The 26837-nt window shown below is 34.5% G+C and overlaps 1 protein-coding gene across 1 annotated transcript in view; it reads left to right on the plus strand.

Annotated features, from left to right (window-relative positions):
* LOC129265157 (protein unc-79 homolog) overlaps positions 1-26837 on the plus strand; it is a 71792-nt gene that overhangs the window by 17800 nt on the left and 27155 nt on the right. The window contains exons 16-33 of the mRNA XM_054903155.2: positions 196-283; positions 827-1039; positions 1433-1735; positions 6228-6521; positions 7951-8202; positions 8649-8912; positions 15593-15752; positions 16184-16308; positions 16849-16997; positions 17525-17682; positions 18145-18326; positions 18932-19133; positions 22904-23113; positions 23790-23879; positions 24576-24691; positions 25098-25151; positions 25400-25525; positions 26091-26273. Of these exons, the coding sequence (XP_054759130.2) occupies positions 196-283; positions 827-1039; positions 1433-1735; positions 6228-6521; positions 7951-8202; positions 8649-8912; positions 15593-15752; positions 16184-16308; positions 16849-16997; positions 17525-17682; positions 18145-18326; positions 18932-19133; positions 22904-23113; positions 23790-23879; positions 24576-24691; positions 25098-25151; positions 25400-25525; positions 26091-26273 (3169 nt within the window). The remainder of the gene's footprint in view (positions 1-195; positions 284-826; positions 1040-1432; positions 1736-6227; positions 6522-7950; positions 8203-8648; positions 8913-15592; positions 15753-16183; positions 16309-16848; positions 16998-17524; positions 17683-18144; positions 18327-18931; positions 19134-22903; positions 23114-23789; positions 23880-24575; positions 24692-25097; positions 25152-25399; positions 25526-26090; positions 26274-26837) is intronic.

Genomic DNA, 26837 nt, shown 5'->3' on the forward strand with positions numbered 1-26837 from the left:
ATGTACCTAATGCACCTCTGTGGCATTACTCAAGGAGTCGTATGTAGTCTAATATAATGTCATGTACAATTAATCTCATAATAATGAGGTTTAATTTCACTTAGCCATTTATGATATCATCTTGTGTGCTGAGCACTCTTCCATAAACCTTGTCGGCATTGAAAAGTTTTCATATTTTTTTGCTTTTGTTCTCAGGGACACCTTATGCAGTCGGATTACAGAACTCCATGATGGACTAAAGAACGTGTTTGCTCTTACACCGTACAACACAATCACCTTTGAGGTGAGATGACATTTTTACAATACAGTAAAAATTAAGACAGACTGTTCTATGAACACTGAGGTTAAATAAGTAACATTCATTTTCTTTTCCCAGCTTTGCTTGGCGTCCTTCACAGTGAATTTCCAATCCCTCATTGTTTTGTCTATGCATAGGTGACAGGATAAGAATGAAAAATTAAAGTGTTGAAAGACAGACTTGACCAAAAGTAGCCAAGAGGTGTTTCACAAAGACATAGGTCTGACTAAAGGTCAATGTTTTGTACCAATGTGCTCATAATATTCAATGCACAATCTCAATACTGACATCCCTAGAGTTTTTAGGAAATTGACTCCCATTTATTAAAAAAAGAAAATTTGGGGAATCTTATTAAGCACAATATAGAGTTTCAAAGTCATTTGTAAACTTTTGCAGAACTTAAAAACAACTTTTAGAAATGAAACCCTGTTTGTTTTGCCTCAACAACATCAGCTTTGGACACCTTACTTGAAACCACCCATGTTGTGTAGTCCCTGATAATATCTTAAACCTCTCAAATATTTGTAGGTATGGGATCACATCATGCCAGCATGGATGGAATCTATCTCTCAAGAGATCACAGAAGAAGACCTGCCACAGCTTCAGGATATCCTCTGCAAGCTCTTTGACATTGACATGTGTCCCCTGCCATTCTCATCTGATAAGATGTTTCATTTCATTGCCATCAAGTTCAAGTCTTCACAGGCCAAGGAACAGGAGAAAGCATTGCTTTGGCTTCAGGTATGAACATAAAGAAATTAACCCCTATTAACTACCTATTCCACAGACATAATTAGGGGCTAACTCAATCTACCAGCCAACAGGCTTATGAAAGCCAATCTATTATTTTATGTCACTTTCAACTTTTCTCAATTACATTACAACATCATTCTTCAAAGTGTCGTGAAGCCTCAGTAATTACCTTGGGAATCTACAATGACTGTATATTATGTTGCTGCATGCCAAGCCAGTTGGGAATGGAAAACCCAAAATTGGTGAATATAGAGAGGTTTTGTATGTCCGTAGAAATATTTTTGAAGAGAATCTCTAATTAGATTATGGGATATTCAAATAAATCAGTGTTATTAGATTTCTTATCTGAAGTTTCTTGATTAAACTTGAATTCATCCCCAGGTACTCTCTGAGATGGACATTGTCATTCCCATCAAGCTTCTGCTATCAATCTTCAATGAAGGCCTAGCCTCTATCATGGACATCCAACGTGCTAAGGTAGCCATGTTTACCAACAAACAATCCCTCTCACCTGACAGTGCTGCTACTGTGGTAGTAGGACCAAACTTAGGATTATCCAATGATAGTAGTAAGGTCAAGGAGAAAGAGGAAGGTGGAAGACCAACACAGGTCATCAAGTTCTTCTCAGATACCTTGATGCCATCATCTCCTATTACTATGAACAAAGGAAATGGAGTCATGAAGGTAATTTTCATTCTTTTGCCTCTGTGATTTTCTTACTTTCAATAAAGACCCATACACACACTTGTTAAAGCCAATGTGAAGTATTGTGGTAAACATATATTATATTACAGTAATACCACTGCAAGTTTTCAACTGCGTATCTTACTGTCAGGTGATGTTCAGTTAAACCCAGGCCCTGAATGTTCTAATGGCCATTCATGTAACTCTGAATCTGATGTCAATTGTTCATTACAGGTATCAAATGATAACGCATCGGGCCGCATTTGTTATGATGTTAATACTTTGTATCAGCTGAATACTCAGCTTCATCCTTTGTTACCTCAACATGTGTGGCATAGAGTGTGTGAGCTGGGTATCGGTCGTCGATGTCGAACTCATCGCGGACAAAGGCGCAAGATCTCCAGGTCGCAAAACTCTTTCCCACCATCCACTGGCCTTAGAGTTGGTCTATGGAACGCGCGATCCTTGACCAATAAAACACATGTAGTTACGGATCTTGTGATTGAGAATAACCTTGATGTCTTAGTAATCACTGAATCATGGCTTTCTGGTGATAGAAACAGGGATGGTCTCGTTCTTGCTGGTTTAAAGTTAAGCTTGCCAAATTATGACTTTATTCACCAACCCCGCATTTCCTCGAGGGGTGGTGGAATTTTTGTTCTATTTAGATCTACAACTCGTTGTAGTGTTAATCCTAATGGAGATTTCTCTTCCTTTGAATTATTTGATTTAACATTCAATCTCACACCGTCATCAGCAGTTAGGATGTTCTGTATATATCACCCTCCCTCTTCGAGTAATAGTGTCTTTCGAGAGGAGTTTGTAACCCTTCTTGAGGGTGCTGTTATCAGTGACCACTTTCCTCTACTTTTAGGGGATTTTAATGTTCATGTCGATGACCCTAATGATAATTTTGCTAAATCATTTATAAGTGCAGTAGAATCCCTTGGATTCAAGCAACATGTACATGATTCCACTCATTGTGCAGGTCATACACTCGACCTTTTATTTACTAGGGATTCATGCGACATAGTTAATGTTAATGTTTTGTCTTCACTCCCATCTGACCGTTCTGCTATTGTTGCCACAATGAAGCTTCCTTCCCTGCAGAATCCAAAGAAGAGAGTTTCCTTCAGAAAATTTCGCAGCATCGACTTGGACATTTTCCGGAATGACATCAGAGGCATGTTAAATTCACCTTCCGAACTGACATGTCCATCTGAGGCTTTGGATCATTACAACACCTGCCTGAGCTCTCTGATTGACAGGCATGCCCCTCTTCAAGTAAAAACTGTCACTGTCAGACCAAAATCACCTTGGTTCACTGATGACATCATAGAAGCCAAGAGACGAAGGCGGCGGGCTGAACGCCGCATGATTAAGTCTGGACTTGGTGCTGACAGGGAACTGTATCGCCGAGAATGTGAGTCTTACTACGAGTGCATTTTCAATGCTCAGTCTACATACTTCAGAAATCTTATTGCAGAGTCGGACACGAAGCAGTTATTCAACATCGTCAGATCACTTTCATCAACAGATCATTCTTCAGTTCTCCCAGATCATTCATCTGCAGAGAACCTCTCCAACCGGTTTGCTGAGTTCTTCAGGGAGAAGGTCTCGAAACTAGTATCATCCTTCAATCCTGCTATCCCAGGTCCAACAACTTCACCTTCTACAGAACACAACTTCTCACAATTCCGTCTCATCAGTGATCTAGATATCCAGAAACTCATCAAGTCATTGCCATCTAAACACTGCAATCTAGATCCGATTCCTACATGGCTTCTGAAGAACTCTCTCGAGGAACTTATCCCTGTCATCACAAAGTTTATTAATCTCTCTTTGTCATCCGGCATTGTTCCTGAAGCTCTGAAAACATCACTTCTACTTCCTCTCCTCAAAAAGTCGAGTCTTGATCCAAATAATCTCGGTAACTACAGGCCCATCGCGAATCTGCCCTTCATTGGTAAGGTCTTGGAGAGGGTTGTGACTTCGCAGTTAAAGGATCACCTTGAAGGATTTGGCATGCTTCCAGTCAATCAGTCAGCTTATCGGAATCACCATTCTACAGAGACTGCCCTGGTGAAAGTTTTCAATGATCTTCTCCTGGCTGTTGATAGGGGCGAGGAGGCAGTGCTCGTTCTGCTTGATTACACCGCTGCATTCGACACCATCGACCACGAACTGTTACTGTATCGCCTGCAAAATGACTTTGGTATAACTGGGACTGTCCTTGATTGGCTCCGTTCTTACCTCCACAATCGAAGTCAACAAGTTACCATCAACGGCACCCTATCGGCGAGATTCCCCTTGGTCTGCGGCGTTCCGCAGGGTTCAGTGGTTGGCCCGCTCCTCTTCATCTTGTACACAAGTCCTCTGTCAAGATTCATTGACTCTCACCGGGACATTCGACATGCCATGTATGCTGATGATACACAAATTTACATCACTTTGAAACCCACTGGTAAACATGAAGCTGCACAGAAGCTCAATAGTTGCTTAGAGGACATCAAAGCCTGGTCACATGATAGCAAACTCTGTCTTAACGAAAGCAAGTCTGAAATGATCCACATCTCCTCCAAATTTAGAAACACAGAGTCCTTCCCAATGCTCTCAACCACAAGTAGCACTAGCGATAGTATTTTGATGTGTAATGAGTTGGTAAGGGATCTTGGGGTGACAATTGACAAGAATCTCACATTTCAACAGCATGTTAAGAATATTTGTAAGTCTGCCTCCTTTGGTATTTTTAAGATTGGAAAAATGAGGAGGCTACTCGACCAACCCACAACTGCTAAACTTACCCATGCTTTTGTATCTTCCCACATTGATTACTGCAATTCTGCTCTTTCTGGTATCCCACTGTCACATTTACGCCCACTTCAAAGAATTCAAAATAGTGCTGCAAGGCTTGTTACTCTTTCAAGAAAATCTGAACATGTTACACCTATTCTGAAATCACTTCATTGGCTTCCAATACGCCAACGCATCATTTTCAAAGTTCTTCACATGACGTATAAAATAATCAATGGCCTAGCTCCTGAATACCTCTCTAATCTCATTTCTCTCCGCTCTTCTAGCTCACTCAGACCACTTCGTTCTTCAACAACCTTGCAGCTTACTTTAGGACCACGTACAAATACCAGTTATGGGGATCGAGCCTTTTCCGTTTTCGCTCCAATCCAGTGGAATAAATTACCATCTTACATCCATAATGCCAACTCCCTTGATCAATTTAAGACCTTGCTAAAGACCCACCTTTTTAATGTATAGGTATCAGTTGTGGGTTGGTCTATATTGAGGTGCACATCTTAGTTGCATTTGTTTGTTTAAAATTTTGCTTTGAATATATCAAGTTTTTTTTTTTTTTTTTTTTTTTTCCCGGTAATTTAGTTGATAGGCAGAAAACTGAGCGCTTAGAAACACCTGTATTAAGCGCCCTACAAATGTTATAATTATTATTATTATTATTAATAACACTTCATATCCACTTCCTCTCTGGAACAGTTTAATGGCCAGCTGGATAGGATACCACTGCACAATGGAAAAAGTTTTTTTTTTTAACTTGCACAGGGAGCATTTTTACTTTATTCATGTACATCTGTAACTTCATTTTACCAAGGATCAACAATGTAGCATGGCATCCTATTTTTGTCTAGTACTACACAACATTACAAAATGCTCCACCAAGAGGATGTACTACACCTGGAAGAAATAGAAGTAATTGTTTCATTATCATAGGTTTGAGACCACATTATGTAGGATCACAAGTGAATGTGTTATGTATGGAACCAAGGGTGTGTTCAATGTCGGTTTCCAAATTTGAACGGCAACATGGATCATGAATGACAACATGATTACAAAACGCAGATATAATGAGAAACAAAGGGTGTCCACTATTCCTGGTCGTAAAAGTAAACGTCTTTCAAATCACAATTCGGAGGAAAATTTAAACGTCGAAAAAGATGTGTTTGTAAATGCAATCAACTCAAATTTAAGACCTTGAGCATCGCGAATGCAACATTGAACACAATTGCGTTTTGAAATGTCTTTAAGTTTTCTCTCACGGTGCAAGCCTACACAAACAGGTGCCAGAACTAACATTTCTTGTGCTTTGTCAAACTGAGCACTAAAGCTGCGCTAACGAAAGCGGGAAATCTAAAGACGATCGACATATAAACGTCTTTATATTTTCGACACTGAGCGGTGCACCGCTGGTCGTGTTTGTGTTCAGTGTTTTGGAATTTATTTTTCAATCATGATTCATGTTGCTGTTTAAATTTGAAAATCAACATTGAACACACCCCAAGATGGAAATTAGTGGAAACCTTGTTTGTGTAAGAGGGGTTGACGTAACAGGCCAAAATATGTAAATATTGGAAATTGAGCAAGCTAGCATGAACTACTTAGCTTCTTCAGCAGTTCATGTCTTTTTCAATATTTTTTTTTAGTAATGATTTTCTTAATTGATTGGTTTATCCTTTATCTACAGATTACAGAACCATTTAAGCCACCTGATGCTCTGAAACCTACAGAGATACCCAAACCCAATGAGACTCCTAAGAAAGTTGAGCCATTGAAGCCCAGTGTCCTTAGCACCCCTAAGACCCTACCCCTAGAGCTGCCCCCCAATGGGGGAGGGGGTACTCTACCAGCGGAACCTCCACATGTGACCATTGATCCTTCTCCTTTGAGTCCTGATCAGGATGAGAAGGCTAAGATGGAACAGACAGAGGAAGAGGTGCTACGATGTTTCGTGCTGATGCTGGATCTTCTGATTATGCAGGTGAGATTCTATTCAGTGATTAGATGGTGTAATGATGGAAAGGATAATGATGATGATGATGATGGTGATGATGGTGATGGTGATGATGATGATGATGATGATGATGATGATGATAATGATGATGATGATGATGATGATGATGATGATGGTGATGATGATGGTGGTGATGGTGTTGTTGATGATGAAAATAGTGATTTTTGGAAATTAGTACTTAGCATATTAATGAATGAGACTGTTCATGATGATGACAGCAATAATTATGCTGATGATGATTATGCCATTTTCAATGCAATTCTAAAGTTTAATTTTTTTGTGACTGGCTGAATTTTTCCTAAATTGTATATATGTGAAAGATCAATGTTCTTTTATAAGAAAATGTGATTTTCCTTTTTATATTTCAGTGCATGTTTGCAGTCGTTAGACAGTTGTTCATCAAGATGAAATGAGCACTCCTCTCCAATATGTGTCTTGTTCTGTCTTCTATAGTGGTATGCATGATGGTCTTGCATGGTTAATGTTTACTGCATGTATATTACACTTTTAATTTAATATTGTAAGACTTATGATCATATTTAGACAATTTAATTTGAAGAGATCAGTCCATTTTTTTTTCTTTTTTGAAAGAAGTATTAAAGTGAGAACTATTGGTAACAAAAATAATGTTATAATACAACCAAGGATTGTTAAGCGATAATCGTTCAAACACAATAGAATTCTCGGACATGGCAAATGCTCACTTTTCTCTTGATTTAGTTTACATGAAGTCTTGTGACTTGTCACATAATAAAATTCCCATGCAGTCTTTCTATTAAAACCCATGAGAATTCATTTTATGGTACATTTATAATTGAGATCATTGAGATACCTATAATTGTATTTTAATTGATTATTTCGAAACTAGTCCAGTTTCCAAAAAAAAAAAAAAAAACATTACAACTATTTTTTATATAACATATTTCAATTTTTTGTGTCACCAGATTCCCATTATAAAATAGAATCTTTAAAGGATACTTGTATTTGGTAGTACGATTCACAGTTCATTCTTCGTGTTTCGCTTGTAGAGTAGACTAGAATTACTTCTACTGAGTAATCTTTGAGTATTTGGGTTATGTTTTGATTCTGTTTTGATTTCTGTTTAAAAAAATTTGTTTTACTTTATCTCATCATTTGTGTAAAAAATGTTTGCACTGTTGTTTTTTTCATATATATTGCTCTCTACAAAAGTAGAAATTTGCACTTCAATCTTATATATAACCATTGCTGCACACTAGAGAAAAATGTTAATATTACACCTTTAATATGCTAAACTCAAAGTGAAAGTGAAAGTCATGAATGTGTGCTCTGTTCTTTGAATATATTTGCTTTGTGGTATGATATTTTGTATCAGCTCCTACTTCATTTGAATCAATTTGTTATTTGACTTTCACAGAGTGATCTTCAGTACCTACCATTCCATCAAGGTTTAGAACATAGCCAATCAAAAGACTTTGTAGCTCTGTTAACCACCATGCTACAAACACCATGGGTAACAGAGAATATGTTTGAAACCAATTCAGCTGAAGGAAAGGAGAAGAAAGAGGAGAAGCAGAAAGCTGCAGAAGCCAAACATGAGTCAGATAGCGCCAATGCTGGAAAGTACAGGAAGAAGTCTATTGGTCATAAGTGTACAGCTAATTATGAAGTGAGAACTTGTAACATCATTATTTTATTAATTTGAGTTATATTGAGCTCTTCATTGTAAAAGCTTAATTTCATATTTTAATTGGACTTTATTTGAAAGTATAATTTTTTTTCAGTAAGGTGAGTTCACATGTCACATCTTTTTTTTTAACCCACCACCCTGCGAGCAAAAAGATTATTGCGTATTATAAAAGCTACGTACAAGCAGGAGAGGAAGCACTTTATCCATAGGAACAATAAGAATTGATTATTATACAAGTAAAAAAGAGGGATAAAAAAGTAGGAATTGCATCGAATATATCAAAGTTTTATTGACCCTACCCGAAGCCCATTTTTGTTCATACCCCAAAATCTGATACAAGATGGTTTTATAGCTAATACAAATTATCAGTCTAATCACTACCACATCACTTCATGAAACCGGTTCCCTTCTATTCCTATCACCAGGCAATGGGAACCAATGGTGTTAAGATGATGTCATGTAGTCTATGTGAGCTCTGGGCACTGTGGTTTCAACTATCTCTCAAGCTCCTTGAAAGAATCGCTCCTGGTGGTGAGACTAAGGTCTGTGACATGCCTGATGTGTCGGAGTATCAGTTTGAAAAGAGTCTGGAGGAAGCCCTTACAATCTGTAAAACCAATGATGTCAAGAGCAAGAAGAACAAGAGTATAATGGATAGAGGGATGAGCAAACATAAGAGGATAACTAAGGTGAGTGTTGGGTTGTATGCTTGTGATCGCAACTTTAAAAACTTTAAAGAATTCTGGAATTGTTTGTTAAAGCTTTTCTCTCTTTTGTGTGTCATATTTTATATGTCCAAACTATTCTCTTTTGCCTAGGAGATCATTAGAATTTGGCACTGTCATTCTTTGTAGCTCAGTTCCAATAAAAAAAAACTTCAGAGGCATGTTGCAGAAAATATTAGTTTTAATCACAACTCAAAAAAAATTATCACAAGATTAAAAAATGTGTGCTTTTAATTTGGTAAGAATCAAGTTGTGTTTGATTTCAATGCTTTTTGTAATTGGCCCCTGACAAACATCAAATTTTATTTTTTAACATTATAATGTTTGAACATACTTTCTCAATCTAGCATCATTCATTGTTACTTAGCATTTGTCTCACACTTAGTGTTTTGTAACAGCTATAGATTAGAAAACATCAATTCAGGCCCATTATTGATTTGCCTTTCATCCAGCAGCAAAACAAAATCATAGAAAAAAGAATGGGAAAAAAGATATCACACTTTCCCAATTGGGCACTGAACCAATGCTCTACCAACTGAGCTATCCCGGCTCCTGTTACGGCAGTATAGTATTTTATATATGCAAAAAAGAGCACATCAAGTCGCATTGATTCTATTTCATAGACTTGCAGATCCATACTATTTTTGTAGTTTTTGTTAATGTATGCAGCTAAAGAACATCTCAATTTTCCTTGGACTTCTATAATTAGTTCACTAGCTATAGATAAATTTGTTATTGATAATATACTGTTTTCATTACTCTTCTTCCAGAGATACATTTGCCCGAATTCATAAAGGTGGTTTTTAAAACCATCGGTTAAACCCATGGTTTATTCAGATTTCCTGTATAAATTACGCTTATTTACCACGTATATGTTCAATGCTGATGCGCGCGTTTGTCACAGTGCGCCGAATCGACGCCTGTTGCCATGGTTAAGTATGCTATTTTATTCATGAGTCCACTGTTTGAAGAGTGGACTCATGAATAAGATAGCTTGGATAACCACGGCAACAGACGTCAATTTAGCGCACTGTGACAAAAGCGCGCATCAGCATTGGACATTTTTTTATATACAGAGTAAATAAGCGTAATTTATACAGGAAATCTGGAAAACCATGGGTTTAACCAATGGTTTTAAAAACCACCTTTGTGATTTTGGACCATTAAGTTTGTAGATTTGAGTTACTTTATACTTCTTTCTTCATGATATACTGTAGTTTCTTTCAATCTATGTTACATCTAATCACGGTCATTTTTTAAATCTCATAGATGATTCTCTGTTAATTTCAACTTGATTAGTTTCTTTTTCACAAATCTCATCTTGCACTGTTTTTTTTTTCTGTTTCAGTTTCTGTTTTTCATGCTCACATTTTCTTTCACCTTTCCATGACTCTTTCCATTTGTTTTTATTTCTCTTCTGTGGGTTGGAATTTACAGGGGCTCACTGTCCCTGAGGTAAATATTTGTCATGCTACTAGTATATTAATCTTGACCTTTTTTTCTCTCTTTCTCTTTCTCTCTATTCCTGTCTCTCTTTCTCTTTCTCCCTTTTTCTATCTTACTTTCTCCATTTCATTTATGTCTCTTTTTTTCAAAGAATATTGACCCATGACCTTTGCTTTCACAACCAGCACTTCCTAGCACTTCATATAGTCTTAGTATTCAGACCACTATTTTGCACCATAGCTGACTGCTGGCCTGTAAGACAAGGAGGATGGAACCTAGATGACTGTTATCTTTGTCATATTGTTTGTTGAAAGTGTTTCTTGTTTGTATGATTCATGCTCTTGCTTTAGAGATGAAAAAGTTGTCTTAAATGTACCCTACTTTCATTTTATTATAGGAAGATTTAGACGTCATTATCAAATTATTAATACCTTTTTGTGTGCCTTCCAAAATCATCTCTCAAAACTCACTTATTTCAGCAGATTTGTAATAATCAGCTTAATTCGATGAGCCTATGCCTATGAATGGTTTTTTTTTGGGGGGGAAGAGCAAATTATGAATCATTTGGATGGTTGATATGGGAGTTTGTTGTATTCTGTTTTTTTTTTTTCCAACTTTCAGAAGACAATTGAATTAAGTTCTCCCATAGAATGTATGAAAGCGATTAATATTATATTCACTACTTGGTGTAGTACGCAAGCATTCAACTAATCATAAATGTTATCCCTAAAAATAAAGAAAACTAAAGTATCACTAATTATTATTTTATCCCTGTGAAACCTTTGAAATCACCCACAAGTGAGAATGGTGATAATTGTTCTTTGTTTTATTGTCTATATGTAATGTCTAATTGTGTCCTGCAAGTCCCTTCAAATCCAAGTAGGCAGCATTTAACATAACAAACATATTATGTTCAGTGTTGGTCCAATGTACTTTACATTCTAACGAACAAATGAATTTGTTACCTTGATGTACAAATGTAGGCCTACCGCATCAAATTAATACCTTTGCCTTTGTACATTAGTGACTATACTCAGAAATTAAACTAAATGTATTTTATTTGTATGGAGGAATAGTGCTTGATTGTAGCGGTTAGAAACTTAATCATGTAGATATTGTCAAGCATTATTGACAAATATCCCTTATCAAAGAAATCTGAAATGATTTTTGTTACAACTGTGGTGAAAAGCAACTTTTGTTGAAAAAAATTGAAATCATGAAGGAATGACAAAATGTTATTCTGCATGATCTTATTTGTATTTTGTTAATGGCTACACCCATGGTAACTGGTTGCTGTAAGCATTATACTGTAGGGTCATCCTTCTCATTCTTCTTCTCATGATTTGTGAAAAACTGTTTGAAAGATTCTTGGTCCAAAAATGCATTTAGGTGTGATGATGATCTGGTTAATTCTGGGGGTAGCTGGGTCAAATCTCAAAGCCCTCAAAAGTCCTATATTGAAATGTCTTGTTCTCATGAAAACCGAAGAACCATTTGAGGGAATGACTTCAAAGTTGTCTTATGTATGCATATGAGTATGCCAATCTGATTAGATTTTGGAGTCATTATTAGTGTCACAAGTCACAGATGTCATTATTTCAAAATGCTTAGAACCTAAGTGGTTTCTAATATATAATTGATCTGTCAATGGCAGAGACTTAAATTTTGACTTCGCAGTCAAAAAAACATGTCTTGAATCATGACATCAAATTATTTCAGTTGCACATTCAGATAAAGCTGAATTAAATATGTGAAAGGAAGTGAAATATTTCATGCATTTTGTCATTTTCACACATCTTGTACATACATGATGTAGCAGAGTTCACATTCTTTTTATTGACTTTACTAATATTACAATCCTGACTAATCTGACATCACTCTTCCATAATCATTAAAGGTCAAGTCCACCTCAGAAAAATTTTGATTTGAATAAATAGAGAAAAATCAAACTAGCATAACTCTTATCTTAAAATTTCATCAAAATCGGATGTAAAATAAGAAAGTTATGGCATTTTAAAGTTTCGCTTATTTTTAACAAAACAGTGATAAGCACAACTCAGTGACATGCAAATGAGTCAGTCGATGATGTCCATCACTCACTATTTCTTTTGTTTTTTATTGTTCGAATTATACGATAATTCATTTTTTACAAATTTGACGAACCAACTTGACTGAACCATATAATATTAAACAGTGTTCATTCCACGTGTTCAGGGAGGAATTAATTGTTGTTTCACTTGACAATGAGGAGAAAATTAGAATATTTCATATGATAAAATACAAAAGAAATAGTGAGTGGATGACGTCATCAGTCTCCTCATTTGCATATCGACCAGGATGTGCATATAACCGTTTTGTGAAATTAAACGAAACTTGAAAATGTCATAACTTTCTTATTTTACATCCAATTTTGATGAAATTTTCACTGTTATGCATGTTGGAATTTTTTTTTTCTATTCAAATCAATTTTTTGTTGGGGTGGACTTGTCCTATAAGCAAATTTTATCAATTACAATATTTCCTTAATAAAGACAACTTTAAAGATGCAATGTATTGTCTAGATTTACCATTATCATCACCACCACCACCATAATTATCATCGCCATCATTATCATCGCCATCATTATCGCCATCATCATTATCATCGTCAGATGTCATCATCATCACCATTATCATCATCATCACCACCATCATCATCACCATCATCTCCACCATCACCATCATCTCCACCATCACCGTCATCATCACCATCATCATTGTCATCATCATCACCATCATCTTCACCATTATCATCATCATCATTACCATTATCACCATCATCACCACCATCATCATTAACGTCATTCAATTCAATTCAATTCAAATAAACATTTATTTTCTTCCATTTCAAAACACTTTTCATAAACATTAGTTCATACAAAAATCAAATTGTTATGAGGAATATAAATATGTACATGTTTGGTATAAAGAAGAAGGCGTATACCCTAAAAGCCGAGGCTTGTGACGGGATACGCCTATAGACAGAAATACAATACAAAAGAAAGGGCAGAGAAAAGGAGAGAAGGAAATGGAACGAGAGAGGGAGACGTGAGCGGGAGGCGGGCATGAATTACTGTATAAAATAGAATGCTCAACAAATGTATCAGTGGGGGCAAAAATATAAATGCCGCAAGAACAATTGTCCATGGTTCATGTTAACTTAAAGTCAAAAGGAAACGTAAGTTGAAAAATATTCATATATAAAATGACAGAAGAAGTTTTTTCATTTTATACTTAAAGCTACATGACGATAGAGATTGTTTTATGTAATCCGGTATTTCGTTCCATATTTTGGGGCCAGTATAACGAATGTTGTGTTGAAAGATTATTTTTCTATGTTTGGGAATGAATATTTGATTATTTGAGCGGGTATCAAAATTATGTATGTTGGAAACATGCGTAAACAAATCACGAAATTTGTGTGGAATTTGAGAATTTAAACACCTGTAGAGAAACTGACATCATCAGAGAAACTGTCATCATCATTGCCATCACTATCGTCATCTTCACCATTGTCATCATCATCACCACCACCATCATCATCATTGCATTCATGCAACCTATAGTCTCATATGAATCACTTAAGGATTTTTTTTTTACTTTAAGATAATACATGAAAATTGTTTCTATCAAAATCCAAATAAACCCATAGTATCTGTAGTCTAATTACATGTACTCTAAAATCTGATCTCATTCTCCCTTGATGAATCAGAATCAGTCCTTGTGTTTTATAATATAAAATGATTCAGAGTAGTTAGAGTATATAAACCAACCAGACACAAATTTGAAGTGGCCATTGTTTCACACAAGTTATCAGCAATGACAATCTTCACAATATTTTTCAATGACATTCTTGTTTTGATTCAAGTTCAAGTTTATTTAAACCAATCAAAACAAGAGACATATTACACAGTTTAACAAAAAAATGAGCATACATGATAGGTTTGGGACCACATAGAAGCAGAGCTTGTGAGAGGGGCCCCTTATACAAAACATTACAGCAAGAATGAGACGAAAAATATATACAATAATAATCTAGAGAGTAAATAAAATACATACAAAAATACACACACATACGCACACGTATGGTTTATCAAGATTCAATTTAAGATATTTTGTAATCTTTCAAATAAATATTTTCGACATGAATTTTTAAATATGGGCAGTGTTGGACTGGATCTAAAGCTTTGTGGTAACTTATTCCATTCTTTGATACAAACTATCACAAAAGAATTCAAAGCGGTATTTGTTCTTGCAAGTGGTTGGTGGATAAGATTTTTCTGCCGTGTATTGTACAAATGGACATTCGAGTTAACAACAAATGCATCTTTTAAAAATGAACAGTTTTGAGAGGATTGTGATTTGTACATAAATATCAAACAGTTGAAGGAGACTAAATCATCAAGAGGCAAAATCTTCAATTGCAGAAATAAAGGAATACTTGGACATCTGTAATTCGAATATGTTATGAGCCTCATAACTTTCTTCTGAAGAATTAGCAGTTTGTTTAAATGGTTCCTATATGTATTTCCCCATGCAACATTACAATAATTTAAGTGTGGCATAATGATAGCATTGTAAAGAGTTACTAAGGTCTGCTGTGGTAGAGAGCAACATATCTTATAAATGACACCAACACACCTTGATACCTTAGTACAAACATAATTGAGGTGATTTTTCCATGATAAGTGATCATCAACTACAACTCCCAAAAACCTTACATCTTGACTTCGATTGATCTGATGACCTCCTATTGATAATGTATCAATATCATCAGGGATTCTTTTACCCCTTGTTCTAAAGACAACATATTGAGTTTTACTAGCATTTAATAAAAGCATGTTACTGCAAAACCATTAAAATATATTTCTAATTTCATTGTTAGTTGAGAATATAAGAGTATGCATATCTTTGTGATGGGAAAGTTAGCAAGTATCATCTGCGAATAGTGAATAAGTAAACAATTTTGATGAATTTATAATGTCATTAATATAAATCAAGAACAATAATGGACCCAGAAGCGTTATCACTGTGGTAGATATAAGTGATAAATATCATGTTAGTGATTATAGCCTTCATAAAATGATGACTTTATCATATTAACATGATATTTGAACATTATTTAGTTATAAAATGTTATGCCATTAATCCTCGTTTAGAACAAGACTGATTCTACAGCCCAGGGTCTATTAGCTGCTACTGAGGTTAGACATGAGGTATTGAAAGCTGAAACAGTTCAAGCCTTCTCAGCTGTATCTAATCTCAAAGCAGAGAAAGAGAGAGCAGCTAAGAAACCAGGAGGACTCAAACCACAAAAAGGTACAAAAGTAGTCGCACATTTTTGTCCTTTTATTTTCCCTTTTTCTTTCTTTGTCTTTTTTATTACTGTTTTTCTTTTTCTTTTGCACTTCTTTTGCTGTTATTATTCCTGGTCTTCTTCTGCTGCTTTTTTGTACTGATTCTTTTTCTTTGACTTCTTCTTAAAATTTATTACTTCTTTTCTTGTTATACTCCTATTTTTTCTTCTCTCTCTTCTATTTCTTTTCCTCTGTATATCCTCTCCTCTTTTTATTCTGATCATTATTTTTCTTGTGTTTCTCATTTCTGTTCTGCATCATTTTAGCCATTTTTGTTTGTTTCATGAAAGCTTTCATATATTTCTTTCAGTTGTTATTCAAAATCACTTATGTTTATTCAAAAAAAAATTCAAATGTGTAAAATCTTTATATCTTAATTTGAATTGTGTAAAGGAGACAAAGGAAAGCCTGGTAAGAAAGATCAAGATAAGTCTACATGGCATACAGGACATGGTGATTTTACCATCAAACTAGAAGAGCTTCCAAGATCACTTCAACTTCTCTTCATGTTACTCCAGGTAAATAAACCACCCAAACAGGTAGTCCAGATTAGATTACTCAAAACTAAATATTAGAGTGTTGTCTAACATAGCAACACTCTATTCATCCAAACTGGATCCAAAAACCAAGCCTCATTGATAATATAAAACGTACAACTAGAAAACTTTGACTCTTGGTACTGAATCATTTAAAAAAAAGGAAAGTAAACATTCTTGTCATTAGATCCAAACATTGAATAAGATAGACACCAGATTGAAGAAATAACAATACCAATGTTGATAATGAGGAGGAACCATCTTAACAAAAAATGATTAGACCTGTTTTCGATGTGTTATTCATTCATGGTGTCACAAAGTTATTGTCTCCCTTTGGCCCTGCTTAAAAAAAATTGAAAATTATAAATCAACGTGTGTGACAAAAAATAACATACAGATATATTAAAACTTGATCAAATATTAATATTTTAGTAAAGGCAATTATTTTAAGAATGAAATGTGTCACTATGCATCCTTTTGGTTTTTGATATTTATCAAAGTGAATTTCTGATTAATTTTCAGGAGGTATCTAAGCATCCAGACCCTAATGTTTTGTTGAATCTGCTGAACTGTGTCAAAGTGCTGTGTTTGAATGCAGAATGCCTTAGACAAGCTGCTAAGGATCAAGTAGGATTCCTGGTCTATGCACAAGAGAATTTACTCATTCCAAGGTATTTACCAATTTAACTCTTTCATTTCCATTGTCTTTGATAATAAAGAGATCATTTACATGATTACATCATGAGATGACAGGAAGGTATTTGTTTCTTTTATTTCTTTTGAGATTGATGAATTCTCTTTGATAACCTGATAATATCTCCAATGTTATATTCTTTCTTTTCAACTCTTTAATTAGATCTGTGACATTTTCTGAGGTAATTAAGCCTTGCAGTATTCTCAATTTCACTTTTGTCTCATAGCAGTGCTGCTACTAATGATAGGGATAATGAAATGACGATTATGATCATTAGAATGGTGGTGGTGGTGATGATGATGATGATTTTGATTATGATGATGATGATGATGATGATGATGATGAAGATGGTGATGATGAAGATGATGATGATTATGATGAAGATGAAGATGGTTATGATGATGATGATGATGATGATGATGATGATGATGATGATGATGATGATGATCGTTGGGATGATAATAATTGTAATAATGAAAACATATCATACCAATTTGATTTCAGTTTCTGGAACCTGTTAGAAGGAGAGTTATCTCATGTTGTTGAGCTCTTAGTGCCTCTGATCCTCCATTGTTTTGCCCTTCCTTGTGGAGCTGATGTGATGTGGAGATTAGTTGATAATGAGGTGGAAAGTGAAAGCTGGCAGACTAGATTCAGGGCAGGTAAGTGCCTCTATCATAATAAGGCAAGCATTTTTTCATCACTCGTTTCATTATTTTACAATGTTTTAAAGCTTCAATCAGTCACTGAACTACATACATTCATTGATATTTTGTTTATGCTCACATATATTAAGCTTTGTTTATTTATAGTATTTTTTAAATTGGTTAAAAGTTATAAGTGAACACTAGAAAGCCATTTATTATCTCTTGTTTTTGTTAAGGTGCTATGACAGACATAACAACCATAGAGACTAATACTTTATAATTGCATGATGCTTGCCCAAGGAGTTATCTTCAGTAAGGTTCTACAAAAACGAGAGACTTGTAACTTGAATTTTACTTAGGTGGAAATGAAATTTCCTTCAGAAGAAAATCTTAGATCGTTTCATCCAAGCATGATTATTTTTCAGTTCTAATGTGTATGACATTGTTTTATTTGTCTTTGCTTGTTTGTATCGACAGCTGAGAGAGTGACAGTGATGCTGAGATGTGTAGAGAAGAAATCTCTTGGAAACAACACTGTTATTATGGGATCTCTTGCCCATGCCTTCAGTTCATTAGTGGTTGCTACAGAAGATATCTGTCCTGCTGTATCAGCTAGGGCTATACTTATGCTTGAGAGTATTCCAATGAAAGTCATCAAGGTAACCATCATATAGGATCATATTCTGAACTCAGGGTTTATGTCATTTCTGGTCTGAAGTTGTGGATCAACTTTGAAAAGCCAATTTTAACACAAATCTTTTTACAGTAAAGGTTCAGTTTATCAGATCATATGGCACCCATATCATTGATTACTGTCTGTGAATAATAAGTAAAACAGTTTATGTTATCCTTAAAGTATGGAAATAACACAGTTAGCATAAGAAGCATGTAATAAATCAAAAATTTTGACGGTTTCGGTATCTCATAATTTTAGTACTTTGGGATTTAACCAGCTGGTATTAAATAACTTTAAACTGTTCAAGCTGAGGTGATAATTAACAAAGATATGTGTTATTACAAATGCAGGAACTAGACCAATAGTTGTCGTTCCTAGTAGACCTTTCCATAGAGGTGAAAGGTGGATGTGATCATTGATCATTAATAAAGCATGTAGTGGCAAAAGTGAATAGTTTGATGAAAAGAGAAATACTTCAGTAATTATGAAATCACTTTCCCTCACCAATCAATATTTCATAGTAAGATATATTCTTCCTTCATACCACTTATTGATGAACTCCTTTCTCTATATTTTAACTATGATCAGGTATTGGTAGGTTGTCTTGAGTTTCAATGGGACTCAGTCCTTGAGGATCGCGTGTTGATTCTATCTAAGCTACGTCTACTACATCACTTCATGCCAGTAGCTCCCGTACTCTCTTGGGAATTCTTTATGAATCGTCTTGATACTCTAGCTCTTGAAGCACAGGTGGACATGGAACAAAACAAGGAGTTTCCATTCCCTATGGGTAAGTTGCTACTTAAGATTGCTACCTTTCAAACCCTTGACTACCTCTATCCTTTATTCACCCAGTCTTTATCTGCCCAATTCTCCTGTCATCTGTTTCTCCTGCAGTTCCCTATTTTCTTTACTTCTCTCTTAATACCCTTTATTGTTGTTGCCCTCTCTCTCACTTTCATCCCCTCCCCTCCCCATTTTCTCTCCACTTTTCTCCACTTTTCTTCTCTCTTTTTTCCTCTTATTCATTCTTTCCATTCCTTTTTTGTTAACATTGGTTGCTTTTCTCTCCTGAAGTATACATTTCAAAATCTTAAAATCAATCCTTTTTTAATGCATAACAACCTCAAAGACGTTCATTATTCTCTCAATCTAAATGCACAATCTGTAGAAGATATCTCACAGGATGAGACATTTCATTTCCCAACAAATCCATGTTCATATTATCTTCCTGATGATTTTTGTAATAAATATAATAACTCTGACGATAGACTATCTCTATTACACTTAAATGCAAGGAGTCTCTGCTCAAATTTTAGTAAACTTGAGGAGTTACTGACTTCCCTTGATTTTTCGTTTTCTGTGATAGGAATATCAGAAACATGGCTGAATTCTTTCATGTTAACGTCTATTTATAATATATCTAATTACTCATTTGTTCACACATGTCGAGATTCCAAGACTGGTGGGGGTGTTGCCTTGTATATTTCCGAAAACGTTGAATTCCTTGAAAGACCAGATCTGACTGTAAATAATTTATTTCTTCAAACTGTTTTTATTGAAATTGTCAATGTTAACTCTAAGAATATAATTGTTGGGAATGTCTATAGACCTCCCAATACAGAAATTGACTTGTTTTTACATGATATGGATTCTCTGCTTTCTAAAATACACAATGAAAAAAAAATACTATACTTAATGGGAGATTACAATATCAATTTGTTAAATACTGATAGACACACTAAAAGCAAAGAGTTTGCTGATAATATGTTCTCATACAATTTATTCCCAGTAATCACCAAGCCTACACGCATATCATATAAATCTGCTACTATAATAGATAATATTTTTACAAATGCAATCCAATTTGAATATGATAGTGGGCTACTATATTCTGACATTTCAGATCATTTCCCAATATTTTATGTTGCAAAAAAGTTTAATAATATTTCGATTTCAAGGGAACCCCGCCTGAAGAGAATGATAAATGATGATGGGATCGATTGCTTAAAAAAGAAATTGAGCTGTCTAGACTGGAAACCAATCTATGCATCCAACGATGTCAACCATGCCTATGATCTGTTTTACTCAATTTTTTATGATGCTTATAATGAATGTCTTCCTACTGTTAACAGTAAAAAAAAAAACACACGATTTCACAAACCTTGGATTTCTTCTGGCATCTTGAAATCTATAAACAAAAAAAATATCCTATATAAAAATTTTCACAGATACTCTGGACCAGAAAAGATTAAAAAAAGGAAAGAAGAAAAATACAAAAGCTATAAAAACTGTTTGGTAAAAGTAATTCGGTTTGCAAAAAGAGAATATTATAATAAAAAATTTAACACCTTAAGAGGTAACATGAAGAAAACATGGCAAGAAATTAATAACATATTGGGGAAAAAAGCTCAAATTTCTCTACCAACCAAAATGTTTTACAATAATGAATCTTTTGATACCAATCAAATGAAATCTAATTATTTCAACAGATATTTTGCAAATTTGGGCAAAAATCTTGCTCAAGTCATCCCTGACCCCCACACAGAGTTCATGTCTTTTTTAGGAGACAACAATATTCATTCAATGTTTTTTAAACCAACCAATATAAATGAAATACTAAAGATCTGCTCCTCCTTGAAATCAACGTTTTCCTGTGGCTCTGATGATATTATCCCATCTATTGTGAAAAAATGTATTTATCAATGTGTCCATCCACTGTGCCATATATATAATATGTCTCTTGAATATGGTGAAGTTCCTAATGCATTTAAAATAGCTAAAATTGTTCCAATTTTCAAAAAGGGTGATCGTAAAGACATTGTTAACTATAGACCAATTTCTGTTTTACCCATCTTTTCAAAGATACTAGAAAAAATTGTTTTTGAACGTTTGTACAGCTTTTTGAATCATAACAATATATTAATCTCACAACAATTTGGTTTTCGTAAAAGATATTCAACATACATGCCAATATTTCACATGTATGATCGTATAATGCAAGAAATAGATAAGGGTAATCTCACCATTGGTATATTTTTGGATCTCTCGAAAGCATTTGACACCGTTGACCATGACATACTTCTTAAAAAAATGAAACATTATGGGATAAGAGGTCTCGCTCTTGATTGGTTTGATAATTATTTATCAAATCGCATGCAGTATGTTGTGGTCAACGGTGTCAAGTCAACTTTCAGTCATGTATCACACGGCGTTCCGCAAGGGTCTGTCCTCGGCCCCTTGCTTTTCCTTTTGTATATCAATGACCTTGTAAATTGTTCCTCAATTCTTAATTTCATACTCTTTGCTGATGATACCAGTATTACTCTTTCTCAAAAAAATATTATTCCTCTCATTAACACCATAAACATTGAACTTCGTGAAGTCGTTGTCTGGCTTCAATGCAATAAACTTTCACTGAACCTTGAAAAAACTAAATTTGTACTATTTAAAACACAAACTAAAAAAATTGGTAATGATTTTCCTCCAGTTATTATGGATGGCAAGATTATTTCCCAGGTATCAAATATAAATTTTTTAGGTATCAAGATCAATGAATTTCTATCCTGGAAACCTCATATTGATGAATTATGCACTCGTTTATCAAAAAGTACTGGTGTCCTCCGCAAACTGAAGTTTATTTTACCCAGACATGTATTAATTTCACTTTATAATACTTTGGTTTTACCCCATCTCACTTATTGCTGTATGCTATGGGGGAATGGATTCAAAACACATTTACATAGATTATTTCTTATTCAAAAAAGGTTAATCAGAACAGTTTGTAATGCACATTTCAATAGTCACACAAACAAGTTATTTCTTGATTGTAAAATATTGAAAATTTCTGACTTGGTTCTTATGTATACTTATATATTTATGTACAATTACCATTCAAATCTCTTGCCAAATATTTTTGATAATCTCTTCAACACAAATGCCTCTTTCCATTCATACTTTACGCGTCATTCAGCAGATCTTCACCAATATCTTCCAAAAACTAAAATTACCCAAAATTCTCTACGTTGTAGAGGAATTAAGCTGTGGAATGATTTAAATAATGATATTAAACAAAGTAAAACCATAAATAAGTTTAAAATACTCTTGAAAGTTGAATTTTTTGCTCAGTATAAAAACTCCTGCCAATAGCACACTGTAGGTCACTATTATTTATAATTATTACTTCTAGTTTGCTTGTTTGTTTATTTCCCCTATGTTAGCCCATTGTTTTTTGTTTTTTTTTTAATTGTATTTCAATGTTATTTGTTGTTCACTCTTTATGTACATGTATGTATTATATTAATTTGTATTTGATTGTACCATGGTTGTGCCCCACTCACAAGTTTTTTTTAATGAAAACTTCTAGGGGCTCCCAATCCCATGTTTTTACCTAATTTGTATATACCTGTATTTTTATGATTGATTGATTGAAATAAATTTTGAATTGAATTGAATTTTTTTTTAATTTTAATTTTGATAAGTTTTTTTTATTCAAACAAAATAATTTGTAGCACACAAAAAAATTAACTTACCTCATATTTTTTCACATCCACTTGCTAGACACGAGTCGTTCCAGTGCTGGCCTTGGTGACCGAACAGACATCTTCATGAACAAGCTGAACCGAGCTCGATTAGCTCGCTCCCAGTCTGAGCTTTCAGGAACCCTGAAGCCTCGTCGTCTGTCTGCGGCTTTCAGTAAACAGGATAGCAAGGCTAGGAGCAAGTCTATGCCCACCGGTATCGGCTTTGCCCGCTTCAATTTCCCACCGTGTGAGTAAATAATAATGAAACACAATGGTGTATAATGCATTATACTTCACATCATATAATGTCCCTCTGATTCATTTAATTGAACAGAATGAATTGAAGAAAATGTTACTTTTTAATGTAGTTACAAACTTCAAAATGATCTGATATATATTCTTGATATATTTTGGCGAGAGAAGTGGCTGCCTTTGTCTATGAAAGTGGAGTCGTTGTATCACATTTGATTATTTTTATAATAATGATAATAATATGTCCATTTATATAGCACAGTAACTATGTGCATATACTCAACTGCGCTTTGATACTTAATATCATATTATTACCCCGGCTATAGATTGAATAGATAGAATGGGCATATGCTAATGTTCCCAAGGCAATGATGATTTCATACAAACATCTGTAGACCTAATCATATTAAAAATAATAGTTACATTTATATAGTGCTTAATGCACTTTGTTTTGAAGTGTAGCTGTCATGTCCATGAAACCAACTCTTCCCTGCCCAGTATCGTCAATTCAAAACCAGGCACTACTTTTAATCCATATGTAGTCAGTCAGAAGGAAAAATATAAATTTCCTTCAGGTAGATAAAAAAATAAATAAAAGGGACATAGTTCAATGACATGCTTAGTAAATTTTTTGCTTTAGAAATTTAATTCATCATTCTCTTTTCTCTTAGCTGATCGATCAACATACAGCAGGCCAGCTAACTGCAGAGGAGATAATTTTCTGGTTGGAGATGGGTTGCTGGTGAATAGCTTGTTCCATGGTGAGTTGGGTATTTTGTACATTAATATAAAATAATGAACTTGTTCCGGCTTTTTGACGAGTAGTAACATTAGCTTTAGTTGAAGCAATTATAATACAGCACTCGATTCTTCAAGGAATGAATCCTACTAGGTACACCTGAGTCTGGTGTGGTATGTGTGGCTGTGATCAGACTTGAACCCCTGACTTTATGGTTCACACTCCAAGTCTTGTCCACAGATTCATAATGCCTATATTCTTTTAAGCCATTGAGTCTATTGAATACTATGCCTAAGATATATCAAACTAGGGTTTGTGGAAAATGTGTACCATACTGAAATTAAATCATGTTAAATATGTTAACCAAGAAGGAGATAAATTTTACACTTTTACACTTTGCCTGATATCATTAGTATCTATTACAAATGTTTCATCATACCAATATAAATCATATCATTTCTTTCAGCCCTTTAAAAGAAATCTAGAATACCCTTCTATTGTAGGCGAATTGATCTCTACTACTTTTGTTTTGTAATGTAGTAGATGTCATACAATATTATTATTTGTTAGAAATGAAAACTTAAATAATTTTTTTTTTCACAATTTATATTAAAATAGAGTGATGTTTTCATTCCATGATTATTCCAGGTAATGAATGATTGGAGTTTAACATCAAGCATGTTTATCATAATAATATATTTGATTGTTTTTGGTTTAGATGGTCACCTAAAAGGAATAAAAGAAGAGCTGAAAGAAGAGATACCAACTTTCAATATTGATCTGACTAATGCTGATAAACAGACTGTACATAAGCTTATTACACTCCTCATGATAGTGAGTATTAACATGTGTATCATCTTGAAATAATCAAAATCTATGTATTATATGAGTGTGAGAGTTCAGCTATTTAACTGATTTCAGCTATTTGGATTTTTCAGCTTTTAGTGTACTTTGTCTGTATAACAATATATGAGCTTGAACAATTTTAGCTATTTTCATCTGTGCCTTTGTATGGTAATAAAATATTACAAGTGTAATCAATAGGTGTAAACAAAAATGATAATGATTTGGCCATAAGTAGTACCTTTTGACATGAGTGCTTGGATTTAGAACTGAATTTCTCTTGAAAAAGCCATGGAAAACATTTGATAGTTTTCAATGCTATGGATTGGTGATATATAGAAGTAGATATAGTGGCTCATATTTTTAATAAGACAATATTTGTATGTTATATCTTCAGTTCATGACAGGGCCAACCAGTATGGATGATGATCAAGTTTCAGGAAGAGCTATGGTAAGTTGATGTCTGAATAAAAACTTGATTTTTCTATTCTCTACTCTCCTTGGTCACCAGAAATATATAAAACATTGTTTGCTTATGCATCATATAAAAAGTCAGAATATTATATATGTACACTATCTATCTATAGCTTTGCTTTGAAAGATATCTTCATACATATATATGCAGTTTTGTTCTGAAGCTTAAGATTATCCCATTACCCTGAAGATGACCAAAGTAAATTAATTTCTTTGATGTTGCAGAATACTGTATTACGTCACCTGACAGTGTTGCTAGGTTACAACCAAGTTAGTAAGACCTTCAACCTTCCACCCCATCAACTGAGAGAATCAGCAGTCTTCTATGCATTCATGGCAGGATTACCAAAGGTTAGTATTGACAAGAAAAAAACAAGTGGAGAGGTGAATTGCCATTGATTGCAATTTCTCTCCCTCACCAAACTTTATTATGCTTAAATATCATAAGATGCGAGAAGTATGAAGGAAAACAAAAAAAAAAGAACAATATTTAAACAATGTCTTACAAAACATAACAAAATATTATAACAAATGTATGCATTTCAACCGGTAATTTATAAAGCTTACTTACAGTCACATGGCTACCATTTGTTGCATTCAGGAAAGAGCTAATGTAAAAAATACAACTAAATGCATCAGACAGAAATTAAGCTTGACCAAGCTTGACCTACCCAAATGTTCTCACCTTCTGTAATATTAGTACTGCCACAGATACTACCTCCAGTATTTGTACTATCCTTAGTGTTAAGTGTTATAGATGGCTGTGTATAACACTTCCATACTATAAAATGTGCTTCTTCATTTAACCTTGATTGGAAACCCATTTTTTATACCAAGCATAATTAAATGGAATCCAATTATCAGGTGCTGTCCAGGCTTCTTTCATCATTGATTATAATATTCTCTCAACTCTCAGATGCTGGATCACAATGTAAAGGTTGGAAACATGGTATTACCTATGGTATTGAGTCTCCTACAGTACTGCCCTTCACCACAGAAATCATCTCAGGACTCACACCCTCCAGACTACACTCTATGGTTCCTTGAACCTCACTGCAGACACTCCTGGTTTATGTCTCTACTCATTGTACTCTACAAGGTAAGTCTTTAGAAGAAACCTTAAAACTCACACCCTATGGTTCCTTGAACCTCACTGCAGACACTCCTGGTTTATGTCTCTACTCATTGTACTCTACAAGGTAAGTCTTTAGAAGAAACCTTAAAACTCACACCCTATGGTTCCTTGAACCTCACTGCAGACACTCCTGGTTTATGTCTCTACTTATTGTACTCTACAAGGTAAGTCTTTAGAAGAAACATTGAAACTCACACCCTATGGTTCCTTGAACCTCACTGCAGACACTCCTGGTTTATGTCTCTACTCATTGTACTCTACAAGGTAAGTCTTTAGAAGAAACCTTAAAACTCACATCCTATGGTTCCTTGAACCTCACTGCAGACACTCCTGGTTTATGTCTCTACTCATTGTACTCTACAAGGTAAGTCTTTAGAAGAAACCTTAAAACTCACACCCTATGGTTCCTTGAACCTCACTGCAGACACTCCTGGTTTATGTCTCTACTCATTGTACTCTACAAGGTAAGTCTTTAGAAGAAACCTTAAAACTCACACCCTATGGTTCCTTGAACCTCACTGCAGACAC

This window comes from Lytechinus pictus, chromosome 7, assembly GCF_037042905.1.
Source record: "Lytechinus pictus isolate F3 Inbred chromosome 7, Lp3.0, whole genome shotgun sequence".
NCBI lineage: Eukaryota > Metazoa > Echinodermata > Echinoidea > Temnopleuroida > Toxopneustidae > Lytechinus > Lytechinus pictus.